At 33.6% G+C, this 18,134-nt stretch overlaps 2 protein-coding genes across 7 annotated transcripts in view; both read left to right on the top strand.

Annotated features, from left to right (window-relative positions):
• Window positions 1–12,705, top strand: part of RhoGEF2 (Rho guanine nucleotide exchange factor 2) — an 89,433-nt gene extending 76,728 nt beyond the window's left edge. For all 6 annotated transcript variants that reach the window (XM_073955005.1, XM_073955001.1, XM_073955000.1 and 3 more), the window contains 4 exons: window positions 9,208–11,137; window positions 11,218–11,520; window positions 11,628–11,738; window positions 11,830–12,705. In XM_073955005.1, the coding sequence (XP_073811106.1) occupies window positions 9,208–11,137; window positions 11,218–11,520; window positions 11,628–11,738; window positions 11,830–12,039 (2,554 nt within the window). In that variant the 3' untranslated portion in view covers window positions 12,040–12,705. The remainder of the gene's footprint in view (window positions 1–9,207; window positions 11,138–11,217; window positions 11,521–11,627; window positions 11,739–11,829) is intronic.
• pcs (SH3 domain-binding protein parcas) overlaps window positions 1–18,134 on the top strand; it is a 549,277-nt gene that overhangs the window by 93,064 nt on the left and 438,079 nt on the right. The window lies entirely within an intron of this gene.

Genomic DNA, 18,134 nt, shown 5'->3' with positions numbered 1-18,134 from the left:
TGCATAAAATTTCAAGAAAATCGGAGAGTTTTTACTAAACTAGAGTTAAGCCGATATATTTATCTGTTAACGGATTTCTTAACATAATAAAATGTTTTCGACAGTTTTGAAAATTGATTTGTTTGGCAAAAACAATGAAGTTTAACTACCTGTTATATGTTCGAATAATTATATTAATAAGATAATAAATAATACAACTCCATTGTGAATGATATGCCGGTTCAGGCAAACACAACAGTGGGAGGTTTTGTTTGTTGCAGGAAGTGAGTGGGGTGCTTTAGCTTTCCCATGTAGAGAATACTACATTCCATACACTCTTTTTTGAAATTGGGGAATTAGTGCTTTCTCTTTGGTCATTATTTTTGTTTCTCTTCGGAAACAAAGCACAACTAGGTATACCGAATTTTAAAGAAATTCTCACTTCTTATAGCTCCAAGTGTTTAATATTAATAATAATCTACAATTGCCTTGTTTTCCTGATTTGTTGGATAGCATAAAAAGCCTAGGAAACTGTAGCAGCTTTGTGTATGACCGCAGCAATATATTTCTCTGTCAGCTTTTGCCTGTCACCAAAATCTAATACTTTCCCAATAATGTGATGAGTATGCAGCCTCCTCTAGCTCATATGGAGCCACACAGCGTTTGCTCAGTATACGGCTGTCATTCAACATACACACTACGTCGGTCGACGCGCGTATTGCTATACATACAATGTACTGTTACTATGAATTGCAAAAGAACGCGCGTGTTTTCAATTTCAACATTGTTTGTGTTTTTGTTCCGAATTGTTAAACTTGCAGTGTAAATACACACTTATCATCATAATTTTGCCTATACCATTTTTGGTAACAATTGGTTAGGTTGCCCCGCCGATTGTCGTTTCTGTTATACTCGTAGTAGAAGTCCTTGCCAACCAATGTAAAAGGAAATGATTAGACAAACAAACACAGAAACGACCAGCCAGTGCTTCAATAGGTGTGCCGCAATGTCTATAAAAACAGAATGTGTATTCCATCACCGAAATGTGTTTTTGTGAATTTCCGAAAATCTATTATTCCAATTTACTGAATGAATAAGTGCGAATTGTTTCTCAAGTTAACAAACAGAAACAAAAACAAAGCTTTTTTAACTGTCCACGGAAATAATTATGTAGCTATAACTGACAGTTAAGGACGACAGTGCTTAATATAGACACAAAATTTAATGTACACGCATAAATAATGTTTGCTATTAGTTCGATTTTATGTAGATATGTATGTATGTACATATATGCATACATGTATATTTGATATGTAATGAATAGTATATACGTATGTATGTATGTGCATCTGTGTGTGACTGTTCCTAATGACAATATTATTATTAGATTGTCATACTCAGCCAAAAATAACAACAGCATTTCGAAAGATGCCTTGGTTTAAGTTTATCTCTTGTGCAGAACTTTGTACCAAGGACTTTACGGATCTTTATATACCTTCCAAACAAGTCGTAAAATTATTTGTGCAACATCTAAAATAGACGTGGAATATATCTTGCATTACCCCTCAGTAATGTTGGCGACATTTCCTGAGTATTTCAGCCTTGAAAAACTTCTCCACAAGTGGTGTCTTAAGACACGCCGTTCGGACTCGGCGATAAACAGTAGGTCCCATATCATTGAGCTAAAATATGAATCGGGATGCACTCATCGATATGAGAGAAGTCTCCCTTGTCCGGTATGGGATGTTGTGGAACAATGTTTTATGTTATATCTTGCATTCAAAATTTTAAATGTATTGCAATATTCCTTTAAATGTCTGAATTATGATTGGGTTTATAAACCATTATTTTTTATTTATAAAGTTTTAGTTGACTCCAAAATTGGGAAGACATCCCTCATAACTATATATAATCCTTACATATCACATGCTAAAAACCTCAACATTCGTACGTATATCGATGCCTTACTTCCTCAACCTCGTATCTTAAAAAATAACATTTTTAGGAGATACATCGAAGTTTGGGTAAAAGTTCATATGCTATTAGTAGAGAATTAGATGAACTGAATTTTCTAATAATTGCATTTAAACTTTTACTCAATCATCGATATATCAAAGAATCAATCATTTTATATCTCTATGAAGATACAAGGTTGAGAATGAAAGGCATCGATATACAAATAAAACGTCGCACAGTGTGTCCAAAATGGGTTTTATGTGTCAAAAATCTATATTTTCTAAACGGATAAAGATAGGGTTATGAAATTTGGAGGAAATGTTTATCGGACATGTAGCTGCAAGATATTCGATTAACGTCTTCTATAGAATTTTATTGAATAAAAAAGGGTTTTCGAAATTTTAAAGTTTATGTAATATAGATACATTTATATAAGAATTAATAATTTCTTAGAGTTATTTAAAATACATTTTGCAGATATAGAAACATAGAACGTTATATTCTCAAATACAGACTTGTGATTTAACAACATAAAATAATTCAATTAATTTGTATACTATAACAAAAATAGAACAAATTAAATTCATGGATGAATATTTACTTAGCGTAAAAAGGGTAATATTACGCTGTTAATAATATGTTTTTTTGCTTTTGAGTTCTTTCTTAAATTACAAAAAAACGGATCAGAAGATATTAAAAGTCGATGGAACGGGTCTTCGTTTGTAGTTTTTCTGGAAAATGTATCTTTGAACTCCAAAATACTTAAAATCGCTGTACCGTTATATGAAAGTTCTATCAAAAAGTGGACCTATGTCCACAAATTTTTTTTGTGCAAGTTTTTTGACCACTAGGAACCCTAAATGCAAAATTGTAGCAACTGCGTTGCACAGTGGTTCAGAATCGTTTTTTCCTGGTCAAAATTCTGAAACTTGAACGGATTGAGATATTTTCATAATTCTTTTTTAGTTAGACAGACAACAGATGAAGCTTTCAGATGAATTATAAGCTGTCAAATTCGGTGTGGTAGTTGAAGAGAAATTCAAGGTCAAAGTTAAATTTTTGAGTTTTTTAACTATTTTTCATCAAAATATGAGTGTTTTTGTGGTTTTTATATCTTCCTATGTATTAAAGATGGTCAAACACCAACAAATAAATAATAAAATTGCCAAAAAAAAAACTAAAAAAAAAATCGAAAAAAAAAATAAATTAAAAAAATACTCCTTGTGTTTTCATAAAACTTATATAACTCGTATAAAAAGTCATTTACTCAAAAAAATATTAATTTGTGTCAAAAAGCTGTAATTCATATGGGAAACGGTATAGAAAAACACACATTTTGACCCATGTAATTTAAATAAATCGACAAAAGTGTTAAACGGACGGAACGGGACGGGTACAAAAGTATATATGGGCTGAAAGAGGAGACTCTCGGGCATCTTTCAGTGAAAACGGAACAACGTTCCATGTTGTTTCACAAAAGTTCAAGTCCACTAAATTTGGAGTTTCATAAAATTTAATACCTGAGGAAAAATAAAATAGCTCATGTTGTTTAAACGCTACGGTAATTTACTAAAATAATTTTAAAAGGCCACAATTCTACCTACCTTACAAAAAACAATGAACACAATATCTGTTATAGTTTCCGAGAAATAGTTACGTCTTTCTCCAGAAATTTGCAAAAACTTCGTATTTCCCAAAAATGGGGAAAATGTTCGTCTTTACGGGCACACCACGCCCACACCTTCCAATATTTTGACCTAATTTTTTGGTTTCCTTAGTTTCAATATGTTTGCTATCGAATCCCATATAGAAATTAAATATCTTTGACAAAACAAAATTTCTATTTTTGGCCCGGAAAATCGATTCCTAAACCACTGAGAGTCTACTGGATTCATATAAGATTTGTTTTAGAACCTCCAAGAATTTAGTATTTTTCAATTTTTCTTTTTTTTAAAAAAGAACTGATGACCCATTATACCGTTCTCTTAAAGAACATTCTACTAGGCAAATTGTATTTATTTTTATTTACTTTATTTCATTTGTAATTGAAACCATATTATAACACATAGGTCAATTTAAAGATAATTACAAAGATACCGCATTCTATCATAGCTACACGAAAATATGTATTATAATAAATGAAAATATGTGTTTATATTTAATGAAAAATATAATAAAAAATTGTACTAAGGCTTTAGAAATTTAACTTTACATTACATTATAGCTACTTAGCAATTTGACTGTCATCTGATCCATTGATTTTGACATTTCAGTCGTTTTCCATTTCCGTACATACGGTCTGTTCCAGAACTGCATTAATAATTCTTAATATTTTCTATTTTTTTTTTTTTTTTTTTTTGATATCGTAAAGGAGCTGGAACAGACCTTTTATGAACAAAATTGTTTGCTACACCATTTTCACATGTAATTCGAAGAATTTCAGTTGTAATTTGATTATTTCATTTGAAATTCGAAACATTTCACTTGTAATTTGAGAATTCCAATTGAATTTCGAATTATTTCATTTGTAATTTGAGAATTCCAATTGAAATTCGAATTATTTCATTTGTAATTCGAATTATTTCATTTGTAATTCTAATTATTCCATTTGTAATTTGAATTTTTTCATTTGAAATTCGTATTATTACATTTGAAATTCGAATTATTACATTTGTAATTTGAATTTTTCCATTTGAAATTCGAATTATTACATTTGAAAATCGAATTATTTTATTTGTAATAAAAACAAAAATACTCTCATTTCTTCTTTATACTAAGGTGAAGATAATCCAACCATAACGCTTAAATCAATAAAGGATCGTATTCATCTTAACTTAAAATTTTTATGAAAATTATATTTTTGAGACTTTTTAAGCATTTTGTAATAATTAACTTTTTTCTCTAAAACGTATAGCTTTCCTGCAATCGGGTCTTCTTTTAAAAGTTCCAAAAACTTTGGAGGGTAATATAGGTGTATCCTTACATGCCAATCCCTTGGTTTTTGATTGGGAAAATACTCTTACTATATTCCTAACAAATCCCTGACTTTATATGATTCTAATTTGATTTTTTGATTAAATTTGTATCGCATATTTAAATTATTATTATTTATAATACTTTTCCACATCATTGTGTCGACGTTTTAAGTGTACGCTTCCAACACCCTCTCAAACATCTGGGATGATCCACAACCTTAAAAAAAAACTTAAAAATGGATCATCGTTGCCACCACCCTTAATTTAAAAATATTTCAGATGCTTTGATTTTCAAATGTAATAATTCGAACTTCAAATGAAAAACTTCAAATTACAAATGTAATAATTCGAATTTCAAATGTAATAATTCGAATTACAAATGGAAAATTTCGAATTACAAATGAAAGAATTCGAATTTCAAATGAAATAATTCTAATTTCAATTGGAATTCTCAAATTACAAATGAAATAATTCGAATTTCAATTGGAATTCTCAAATTAGAAATGAAATAATTCGAAATTCAATTGGAATTCTCAAATTACAAGTGAAATGTTTCGAATTTCAAATGAAATAATCAAATTACAACTGAAATTCTTCGAATTACAACTGAAATTATTCGAATTACATGTGAAAATGGTGTAGTTTTACTATGAAAAAGTACGTGAACACAACAATGGTTCGCACAGTAGGCTATCTAGCCGCCACTATTTTGTGCATGTTTGAGTAAGGGAAGGGAATAATAACGTATGTAGAGTACAACATCATCAGTTGCAACTACTCGTACGTGTGTTTGTTTGGTATGCAACAAGTGGATGCGTTTTGTAATAACTTTCGTGGGCATTTTGCTAAGGCTCAATGATGGTCTTGAAATCTGTTTCATTGTTTGTTCAATTTGTCCGCAATGAACTCTGCAGTGTGTCAGCTGACAAGGAAACAATGCAAAAGAAATTTACCACAATATGATTACAGTTGCGGATAGTTTACGAAGTGTAAACCGCTTATATATATACATACAATATACGTTTACCCAGTGATGTCAATGACAAATAAATAAAAGAGATTGTCTTAACATAATCCATATTCAATTACGACTTAACAATGCTGCCAATTGGAAACGCACAGCATCTAACAGTGGAGAATAGGCTGTTAAGCTTTTAACAGTTTCAGTAAAAGCGACCAAATCTTTTTAGATGCTAAGACATCTAATAGTTTTTTAAACAGTAATAATACAATCGTATAACAACCGTACATGTTTTTCAAAGTATACTTTTGCCCTCAAACCGCAAAAGCGAAAGGCATTTGACAATGACGATAGAAGTACCTGAAGCATAGCAAGTGTAGACAAATGTCATATCTAACATCATTTGAATGCATCAAAAAAAGTGAGGAGATTTTTTGTAGTTTGTTAAATACGTCATCATCGAAACATGAGAAGATCCATTTATTGGCTTCGAATGTAAATTTTACTGAAGCAAAAATCACAATTTATGCGCAATACAGGACTGAATGCAAACAAACACATTCAATACAATCTCAAAAAAAAATCTATCAGCTTTATTTAGTTGGAAAGTCTGTTGACCACACGACTTTAATGCCCTTACAATTGTCTTAAAAATATTATATATACATAATTCAGAGCAAACAAACAATGGATAAAGAAAGAACTGTTCCGCGAATTTAAAAACGTAAAACGAATAGAATAGTTATATAAGGTTGCCAAAAGTTGGATCATCGGTCCAATAGGTAAATTCCTAAAGGCCCGTGAAGTTGTTTCGGAAAATATTCGTAGTTTTCAATGGCATGTGTACATATGTATGTACATAAAACATAATACACATTAAAAAACACTGTAATAATTCAATGAACACAATGTCTTCAATATTTAAATAGTATAAAGTACTAAGGGGTTCCTGTAATCATAATCGCAATGAATTTCCTATCTCCGGATGACATATTCAGTGGTGTGCGTCGCAAGAGTCTTTGTAATGGCTCTCTTCTGACCCTCACATCTAAACACAGTGGAGAGGGCCATGGTTCGACATCCACAAAAAGCAAAAAAGAACGACGCCGAGGTAGTTTTAATGAATCGATACCAGTCACTGAAGGTGTTAAAGAGAATACCAGCGGTAGGAGGGCGTCTCTGGTTTCAAGGTAAATTGAGAGATCCGTTGAATAAAAATTTTAGAAAAATTAATTTCAATCATCAATGTTATCAAATATCAAATGTACAGTGTTGTGCATATCAAAAGCAACAAATCGAGGATTTTGAATTAATTCAATTTTTGGATCCGTTAAAATTTTTAAAAATGTAATATTTTGTGCCCAGTTGTTTTTGTATTGTGTACTGAGAGCTTTCAACAAGTTGTTTCTGTACTTTGTAGTTGGATGGGATAACAACAACAACAATATTGACTGATCCTCGACAACGGGGATTGCAAAACAAAAGCAACAATAGAATATAATTAAAAATGGTAGTGTTATCGTTGTAAATTAACTGTACTTTTGACTTAAATTTATCTTCTGGGACATGGTAGTGTCATTTTAGAAAGAATTTGAATTTGTTATCCTAACAGGGTTGCCACTTTCTACCACTTTTCCCAGGGTCTGGGGAAAATATCATAATACCCTCAAATCAAAATTTTTTCCCTCATATAAAAAATTAAATTTTAACATATTCATTTGGAAATTGGATTAATATCAACCGTTCTTTTGTTTGCCGCATAATAAAAAAGTTAAACAACCGAATAGTGGTAAACACAATACATCCTGGTGTAAACCCCTTGAGGCCATCGGCACATTGTGGCTAGAAATGTTGAGGAAACTTTAAAAATAATGCGAATAGGAACCCCCAAGTATTAGTTGGGGCTCTTATTTCCGATATATGGCTCAGAGTACTTCGCAGTAGAAGTTTTAAAAACAATTTGAAAAGTTATACAGCTTCCAACTCAAACAACACAACGGTCAAGAACCCATTGTTTCAACCAACAGTGGGTAAAATATCGTCATATGGCTAAATTATTCAGGTTTTTTTATATTTTTTGTTATTAAATTTTATTTTTAACTAGCGGACCCGGCGAACTTCGTCTCGCTATTAAGGAATAAAATTTCATACAAAAACTCAATTTCCGATTTTTCCAATTTTCCGACTTTTCCAGAGAGATTTTCCAAAATTTTCTTCCGTAAAGACCTTCTCCTCGAAAATACGAATAACTGACAAAAAATTTTACAGAAATCGGCCTAGCCGTTCTCATTTTATGAATTACTATACATTTTTTACACCATTTTTATATATATAGATAATATTGATTAAACATAAAATAAAAAAATCATATTGGGTCGTTAAAACCACTTAAAACATTGAATTTTCTACCGGTGTTTCACAAATTGTCTTCCTTTGGGTATGACAATGGTTTCTTAGCCAGTGTATAACTTTTCAAATTGTTTTCAAAACTTCTACTGCGAAGTACTCTGAGCCATATATCGGAAATAAGAGCCCCAACTAATACTTGGGGGTTCCTATTCGCATTATTTTTAAAGTTTCCTCAACATTTCTAGCCACAATGTGCCGATGGCCTCAAGGGGTTTACACCAGGATGTATTGTGTTTACCACTATTCGGTTGTTTAACTTTTTTATTATGCGGCAAACAAAAGAACGGGTTATATTAAACCAATTTCCAAATGAATATTTTAAAATTTAAATTTTTATATGAGGGAAAAAATTTTGATTTGAGGGTATTATGATATTTTCCCCAGACCCTGGGAAAAGTGGTAGAAAGTGGCAACCCTGTTAGGATAACAAATGCAAATTCTTTCTAAAATGACACTACCATGTCCCAGAAGATACATTTAAGTCAAAAGTACAGTTAATTTACAACGATGACACTACCATTTTTAATTATATTCTATTGTTGCTTTTGTTTTGCAATCCCCGTTCTCGAGGATCAGTCAGTATTGTTGTTTTTGTTATCCCATCCAACTACAAAGTACAGAAACAACTTGTTGAAAGCTCTCAATACATAAGAAAAAACAACTGGGCACAAAATATTACATTTTTAAAAATTTTAACGGATCCAAAAATTGAATTAATGCAAAATCCTTGATATGTTGCTTTTGATATGCACAACACTGTATGTTAAATAAAGACATTGATGATGTCCATGATCAACATATGACGTCCAAAGAATCAAATGTACTGCAATAATAGAAGCAACAGAGAGATCTCCAGAATAATAAACTATTCACTCACATAGACGTTTTTAATAAATAGTAGTAATAATAATATATCTCATATTTCAGATGGTTCAAGCACATATCTGACGCTGCTGAACAATACAAGCCTCGTTCAAAGAATGCAAATCAGGAACCTGTTGATGACCCTGCAATAGCTACGTTACCGCATTCCAATACACGTGAATCGCTGGAACTAACACCTGAACGACCGCCTCCGCTTTCGGCCACAGCAACTGTTGTAACTACGCCGTTAGCGCCTCTAATGCCGGTTCCAGGATCTGGCAGTGACCGAATTGCTATTACTGGCCAGAGCAATGATGTACAGTTGCGTAATGGACGGCGTGAAAGCACTCCCGGAGGAACAAGCACAACGACGAGTGACTCATATCCACCTTATTACAATATCAAGCAGAGATTGAGTCACAATGAGTTGTCAACCAACAGTAACGCTGTCAATCGGACAATGTCGACCCGCAGCTGTGGCGATGCCAATCATAACTACAGTAATACTGGGGATATTCCGGGAGCTAATGGTGTCACATTGCGTCACACACAATCCGCAAGACAAGCCAATGGCTCACCCGATGACAGCCCTGCGGGACCTACTGGCAACAAGAGAGACAGTGCCAGTATTGTTTATTCTAACAATTCCAATAATACCCGTACACTAATGCAATCATCGCCACCGCTCGTAGAGCCGACTGCAATTCAAATAAGTATAAGTCCGGCCCATACAGCGGAACCAGTTTTAACCTCAGCCGAGAAACTCAGGCGTTTGGACGCTAGTATACGGGATGGCCTGCTAGAAAAGCAGAAGATCATATGCGACATGTTCCGCATTCCTGTCGAGCATTTCCATGAGATTGTCGATATAGCCGCCATGCCAGAAGCACCAAAGGATAGCACTGACATTGCGCTGGCTGCATATGCGCAAGTGCAGTCCCTGACGGAAGTCTTAAATGAGTACATGAAGGTGACACCTGAGCAAGAAGTGTCGGCAGTTTCGACAGCAGTCTGTGATAAATGTCACGAGAGACAACAACCAAATCGGCCACGACCACCATGCCTGAGTAAAGTGGAGACCAGTTGCTCGGATGTGCCCCCACCATTACCGCCACCCAATAAACAAACGGCCCAAGCGCAACAGCAAACGCCGGCGCCACTGGCCACTAAAATTCAGATGTGTGCCTTGGAGGAGACTAACATACACGAAGATGACGACGGATATTGCGAAATAGATGAGTTACGTTTACCGGCTTTACCCCCATTAACAAAGACAACAACGGCTGGAATAACGACACCCCCGACAAAAGCACCTATGACAAAGCCGACTGCAGCTAAAAAGGGATCACCACCACCGCCGCTACCACCACCCGCTGGTAGTTTTAAGGCGCCCCCACCACCACCTCCTCCACCACCACCCGCTAAGAGTACCGCTGTTACAGCAACTAATGCCGAGGTAACAGCAACCACAGCAACCACTGCAATTACATCGCCTGAATTGAAGAAACGTCAAAGTACAGTAAGTGCTGATAGCATCCCGGAAGAGTCTGCGGATGAAGTGACGCACGCCCTTAAAGATCGTCTTGGAAACGAAAAGCCCGATGGCGAACAAAAAACCACACAGCCCCTTGAGGATGTAAAAAGTTCCGCAATTAACGTTGCAGAACAGGGATCTGCAGAAGACAACAAAGCCGCTGAACTCAAAGAGCTCCAGTGCAATGTCGATTTCAATGCTCCCTTAGCTTCAATAGATGACGAAGAGGATAAAGATGACGATTCGGCAATGCATACAGCTGAATGTGAAAGTATATCCATGGGTGAAAGTTTAGCGAAACAATCAGAAAACATTATGAAGACCACCGGCTCCGAGCCAGAAGAATTAAATTCACCTATGACTGCTGAACCCCAAAGACAAAACAGCAATGCTACACAGGCAGATGACATATCATTGAATAGCGAGCGCATTGAAGTCAATGAAGTCTATGACCTGGTGGTAAGTTCGTATATCATTTCAATTGCTTCCACATAAAACTCTACGTCATCGGATTTATTAAATTATTTTTTCTATTCTAGCCCGGCAAAAACGCTATAAATGACAGCTCAGCGCCTCCTTCCACGGTCGATAGCTCCACCCAAACAATGCCCTTAACAGAAGCTCCAGCTGTAACTTCAGGCACTCCAAGCACCATCAATTATACTGCAGCTACCAACACAATTACTTCCCCCACAACTGGCCCATTTGCCGTCGATGGTCATCTTCCAACATTATGTGGACCAAATCGTATTCAGCACGCAAATTCTCTAGAACCAAGTGTACCTTGTTATGCTCTAAGCAGTATTGTTAGCTCTCTCAACGCTCAAATTTCTCTATTGTTGGTAAGTGCAACTACATGCATGCGCCACATAGGATTCGTGTGAAATACCAAATCAATTTTTGTTTTTATATGAAATGATTATGAAAATTAAACGCTTCTATATTTTAGCCCAAAATTAATGAACGTGACATGGAACGCGAGCGCCTCAGAAAAGAAAATCAACATTTGCGCGAACTATTGAATGCGATGCATGAGCGACAGAGAGTTGAATCAAAACTGGTGAGTGTGTTCATTGATATCTCGTTATACAATCTCAAATATGACTCGACAAATTCCTAATGAAACCGCCGAATTTTGTACTATTTTATAGGAAACTCCAACAGATGTAACATTAAGTGCCGATATACCCGATAACGAAACGGATATCCCCTCGCCCACAACTTCCACAACACCGACACCCACGCCCACCACCACAACTGCTACCACTACTTCAACCCTCATTGGCCCAGAAGGTGAAGCCGAAGAAGAAAAGCAAGAGAGTGAAGCAGACACAAATATATGTACCCAGGCACAAAACTAATAGGAATAGGCGTACAAGAATCACCTAAACAGACTTAGCGTTAGGATCAACAAATATAACAGAAATTATTTTTGATAGAACCACCTGCCAATGGAATTGGCCTTAACAAATTAAAAAAGAAAACCTATAATAGATATATTCGCATATTATGTATAATGTCTCCAAGATCGGGATACTATAAAAACCCTATACACAAATATACACAACACATTTCTTATTTTTAGCTCTACCCCCTTTCTTATCTTCTATCCCAGTTGTTTTTCATCCCCTCTTTATGTTAATATTATCTTCCCTCCTTTTCCCACACCGTAATTACGACTAAGCATAGAATACTATAATATAAATTTATATACATATATATCTACCTATCTATATACATACATACACACTGTAACAGATAAATATACAAATTACATGCAAGCTGTGTAAAATGTTTAATTAAAAACAACAACAACAAAAATTATTAACACATTGGTTTCGAACTTAGTTTGAAACACTCACTAACCCCCTCTTGTCTTATTACAATATACATACATACATACACCTTTGCTATAGATCTAATCTAAATTTATATGATTGTATGAGTGTATTTTCTTGCATCAGTGGCAATATTTATTGCCATCTCAATAATAATTAATAATAAAAAAATAATAGGTTTATTCACAAGCAAAACTGTGTTGTAAATCAGAAACATTGACAGGTAGGTGATGAAAAACATTAGGTCTGTCTGGTTACTTTCCCAGCTAGAATTGTCCAGCAAGAATTTTCTCGGAGAGTAAGAAGTTTTTATTCTCTTTTGCTAGAAATTTGTAAAAAGTAAACAGACACCTTCCCAGCAAAAACCAGAAAGCGATCGGCTGACTTGCCAAAACCGAACAATTTGTCCGCCAACGAAGGAACCAAAGGAAGCATAAATGTTGTATTTTATTAAAAATAAAAAAGAAAATGACCCAAAAAAGGATTTTTTCCACTTTGCAACTTTGTTCTCCAAAAAACAGTACAATTAGGCTTGCTATTTTCACAATAAAATTGTTGTTTTTGTTTTCACAAACATAAGTCAACGAAAAATTAAAAACAGATGATTTATTTTTTTGAAATTTTGCCTTTTTAGGGCGAAGATCATTTTTAATGATTTTTGTTAATTTTCTCGTTTAGAGTTAAGCTTGATGATCTGAAATTATTTGCAAGTGAAAAAGGAAAGCCAAGGACTCGAACCCACATAGTCACCAAATTACGTTACCTGGTTTCATTGGTGGTAAAGCAAATCTTCGGACGTATCGACTATGTAATGGCTTCTCTGTCCTAGAACTTATCGTTTTTCAAATGCAAATGTGTTTTTGTACATTAACGCGGATACTTGGCCACAGAAATGTATTTTGTTCATATAAAACGCTTTTTGCGCTGACTTTGAAGTTATGAGTTTTGGCTTTGAACGCTAACACGCCATGACAACATTTTTGATATGTTTTTCAAGGACGTCGGTTCAAATCCCAGCCGGGATCAGCCTGTTTTTTATTTTTTTGAAATTTTGCCTTTTTAGGGCGAAGATCATTTTTAATGATTTTTGATTTTTGTTTAATGATTGTTTTCAGGAAGAAGAAGAGTTGCAAGTTCTTGCTCGAAGAAATTTTTCTAGCAAGAATTTGCAAACTCTCAGTAAAAGAACTGTCTCTCTCGAATCGCTCTCTTTTGCCGACTTTTTGTGTTAACAGACGACTTCCAGCAACAATTGGTACAAATTGTTACAAAATTTTAGGGTAACCAGACAGACCTATTATTGCATTCTGCAGTGTGTGTGTGACCAAAAATCATTAAAAATTCAAATGTTGTGTAGCGTTACGTAAAGCTATTTTAAGGGGTTATGGCCACTTATAAATAAGCATGAGAAAAGCCATTTTCATGCATTTTTTAGAAAAAATCTATTAAACCTTAAGTTACCTTCTATATTATTTTATTTTTTGAAAAATCTTACATTTAAATGCCCGCTTATAAAGCACTGTTTTTACTAAAGCAGTTTGCGGTACCCACTGTGGTTTGAAAAAGAATAAACCGATCAGCATAAATTTTTGTGGGATCATTACAAACCTAATAATATTTTCCATTATAGAAACGGAATTAAAAAATCAAATTTTAAAAATTTTGAACAGTTAAAATCAAAATTTCGATTTAAAAAAAACACACTGTAAAAAATTGATATTTTTCGGACTCCGTCAGCAGTTTTTTAAAGACTCTCTCTGTAAGCACATGATTTATGTGTATAATAGTCCCACAAAAACATATACAGACCTATTCTGAACATTCCCATGGGAGCGAAATTTCCCATTCCCACGTTTTCCATATTCTCAACGACGTGGGAACATCAAATCATGGGAATTGAATTTTCGAAATTAGTTACACCAAATTATGATAGCATACTTTTAGGGGGCTGTAATTTTGTTTTGTAATACAAAATGCCTATTTGCATTGAATTCGCGGTTTTTGAATTAGATTAGCAAAGCACAACTCACTTAATTCAACAACCGTGCATTGATTTATGGATTTTTTTAACAGCCTGTTTCTGTATGTCGAAAGAAGAACGTGTGCGAATGAAACACGCCCAAACATTAGTTTTCGAAATAATTTTACCTTTGCTTTGCTTTAAAACAAAAAACAAATTTGAAAAACACACACGAGTTTGGGCCTGTTTCATTCGCACACACTCTTCTTTCGACATACAGAAACTGGCTGTATGTGAATGGAGTCAACGATGTGTGGTGTTGTTCTAATAAGCACATTTTCTTCAGATTGTGCGAATTGGTGTAAGCATTTTTTAATTAGTAGGCAAACATAATTTTTATGTAAAAAGTAATAGGAACTTTTTAAGTTTGTAACGAATTTAAAAATTGTATGTTGATACCGAGTAATTTTAGTTAGGGGTTTAACGAGTATATCGCTAGTTTTACTTATTCCTAATGATCGCTAAAACTCGTATTTTGCATATTTTTAAAAAAATTCAAAAAGATAAGTTCGGATATTTTTCTCGATTATTACATATTTTTGCTTGTTATTACATATCGTCACCATAAATATCCGAAGACGTATCTCAAAAAAAAAAAAAAATAATAATAATAAAATACGTTTGTGATTGAATCTAAAACTTGCAAAATTTCAAGCTTCTACGTTCAAAAATAACGATCCTATTCAAGAAAAGGCATTTCGGAAAATGGAATAGCATTGCAATAATTTGGCATATATGTATGTACGCCTGTGATCTTTGTCGTGTCGTTGAGGAGACTAACACGTTTTCAATAGAACGTTGGTCGTCTGATTTAAAAAACCCGAAAGTTATATTACGAAAATGAATAAAAGTTGTAAAGATTGTCAGCCCTATTCTGAACGCATGGGAGTTGGGAATTTTTTCCCATTCCCACATTTTCGTATTCTGAACAAAATTTTGTGGGAGTTTTTTTCCCATTTCCCATCTCCCCTCATTCTGAATGAAGTTCGAATTGGGAATTTGTTCCCATGGGAAAAAAGTATACATTCTCTATCTTGAATTGTGGGAGAATTTTGTGTCTTTTTGTGGGAAAAATCTCCCCAGCAAACAGTGTGGGAGTTTGAAAAAAAAATTCAAAAAATTTCATATTTTTATGAAATTTCATATTTTAAGACATCTACACGACAAAATTAGTGCAAATATTTATAATCGCCATGTGTTTGCTTAATAAAAGCATACAAAATGTACTGTAAAATATGTCATTAGTAGACTTCGGATTTTGCATATTCTTATATGATACAAAAACCTGTAAGAATGTAACTGTTTTACACCGATAAAAAATTTCCCTTTATGTTATCGAACAAAACAAGAAAAAGTAGTAAAAATTAGTAGATTTTTGCAGTTCTGGAACAGACCATTTGTATTGAAATACGAGAAAAAGAGTCATGGTTGATTCTATTAACGCAGAACAACAAGTAAAAACAAATCAATTTCAAAAGAATTTTTGGCAATAATTATTAAAATATATTGGAAAATAACCATAATATATACAATCTTTACAACTTTTATTCATTTTCGTAATATAACTTTCGGGTTTTTTAAATCAGACGACCAACGTTCTATTGAAAACGTGTTAGTCTCCTCAACGACACGACAAAGATCACAGGCGTACATACATATATGCCAAATTATTGCAATGCTATTCCATTTTCCGAAATGCCTTTTCTTGAATAGGATCGTTATTTTTGAACGTAGAAGCTTGAAATTTTGCAAGGGCATGTGTTTTAGTTTTAGATTCAATCACAAACGTATTTTATTATTATTATTTTTTTTTTTTTTTTGAGATACGTCTTCGGATTTTTATGGTGACGATATGTAATAACAAGCAAAAATATGTAATAATCGAGAAAAATATCCGAACTTATCTTTTTGAATTTTTTTAAAAATATGCAAAATACGAGTTCTAGCGATCATTAGGAATAAGTAAAACTAGCGATATACTCGTTAAACCCCTAACTAAAATTACTCGGTATCAACATACAATTTTTAAATTCGTTACAAACTTAAAAAGTTCCTATTACTTTTTACGTACAAATTATGTTTGCCTACTAATTAAAAAATGCGTACACCAATTCGCACATTCTGAAGAAAATGTGCTTATTAGAACAACATCACACATCGTTGACTCCATTCACTTAAAAAATCCATAAATCAATGCACGGTTGTTGAATTAAGTAAGTTGTGCTTTTGCTAATCTAATTCAAAAACCGCGAATTCAATGCAAATAGGCATTTTGTATTACAAAACAAAATTACAGCCCCCTAAAAGTATGCTATCATAATTTGGTGTAACTAATTTCGAATTTCGAAAATTCAATTCCCATGATTTGATGTTCCCACGTCGTTGAGAATATGGAAAACGTGGGAATGGGAAATTTCGCTCCCATGGGAAACAGTTCCCATGGGAATGTTCAGAATAGGGCTGTGTATATTATGGTTATTTTCCAATATATTTTAATAATTATTGCCAAAAATTCTTTTCAAATTGATTTGTTTTTACTTGTTGTTCTGCGTTAATAGAATCAACCATGACTCTTTTTCTCGTATTTCAATACATATGGTCTGTTCCAGAACTGCAAAAATCTACTAATTTTTACTACTTTTTTTGTTTTGTTCGATAACATAAAGGAAAATTTTTTATCGGTGTAAAACATGTTAGATTCTTGCAGGTTTTTGTATCATATAAGAATATGCAAAATCCGAAGTCTACTAATGACATATTTTACAGTACATTTTGTATGCTTTTATTAAGCAAACACATGGCGATTATAAATATTTGCAATAATTTTGTCGTGTAGATGTCTTAAAATATGAAATTTCATAAAAATATGAAATTTCTTGAATTTTTTTTTCAAACTCCCACACTGTTTGCTGGGGAGATTTTTCCCACAAAAAGACGCAAAATTCTCCCACAATTCAAGATAGAGAATGTATACTTTTTTCCCATGGGAACAAATTCCCAATTCGAACTTCATTCAGAATGAGAGGAGATGGGAAAAAAACTCCCACAAAATTTTGTTCAGAATACGAAAATGTGGGAATGGGAAAAATTCCCAACTCCCATGCGTTCAGAATAGGGCTGATAAAGACCGGAGCATCCGTTTTCGAGCTACAGTTGGCACCGCTTTCAAAAGTACCATTTCGAGGAAAAGACGTTTTTAGATTCTATGCTACATACAGAACACAATAAATGTTGCCCTTCGATAGCTAATATTTCGGTAAATTTTTGTCCGATGGACTGAAAATTTTGGCACATATTCTATTCTACGTGTACTTTAAAATGAGCCAAAAAAAAATTCGATTTTTCGAATTTTATATGAAATATTGGTACAAAGTATATAAATTCAATAGAAAGAATTCATAATATTTAGGATACAATTTTAAAATTTACAGAGTAGGATATTTAGAATTGAAAATAGACGAACGTGGCCCGGTTCGGTAAAGTCGCCATGTAAAATTTAAGCCCCGTTTTCAGTATATTGAAGTTTTTAATCATACCGGCTCACGTTATAGTTTATCGCAGAATTTTACAACCACAAAGAATTGCCGTTGTCTTCGCT

Source organism: Musca autumnalis, unplaced genomic scaffold (assembly GCF_047663935.1).
Source record: "Musca autumnalis isolate F117 unplaced genomic scaffold, ASM4766393v1 scaffold_5, whole genome shotgun sequence".
Lineage (NCBI taxonomy): Eukaryota > Metazoa > Arthropoda > Insecta > Diptera > Muscidae > Musca > Musca autumnalis.
This window is presented reverse-complemented; position numbering and strand designations above follow the sequence as displayed.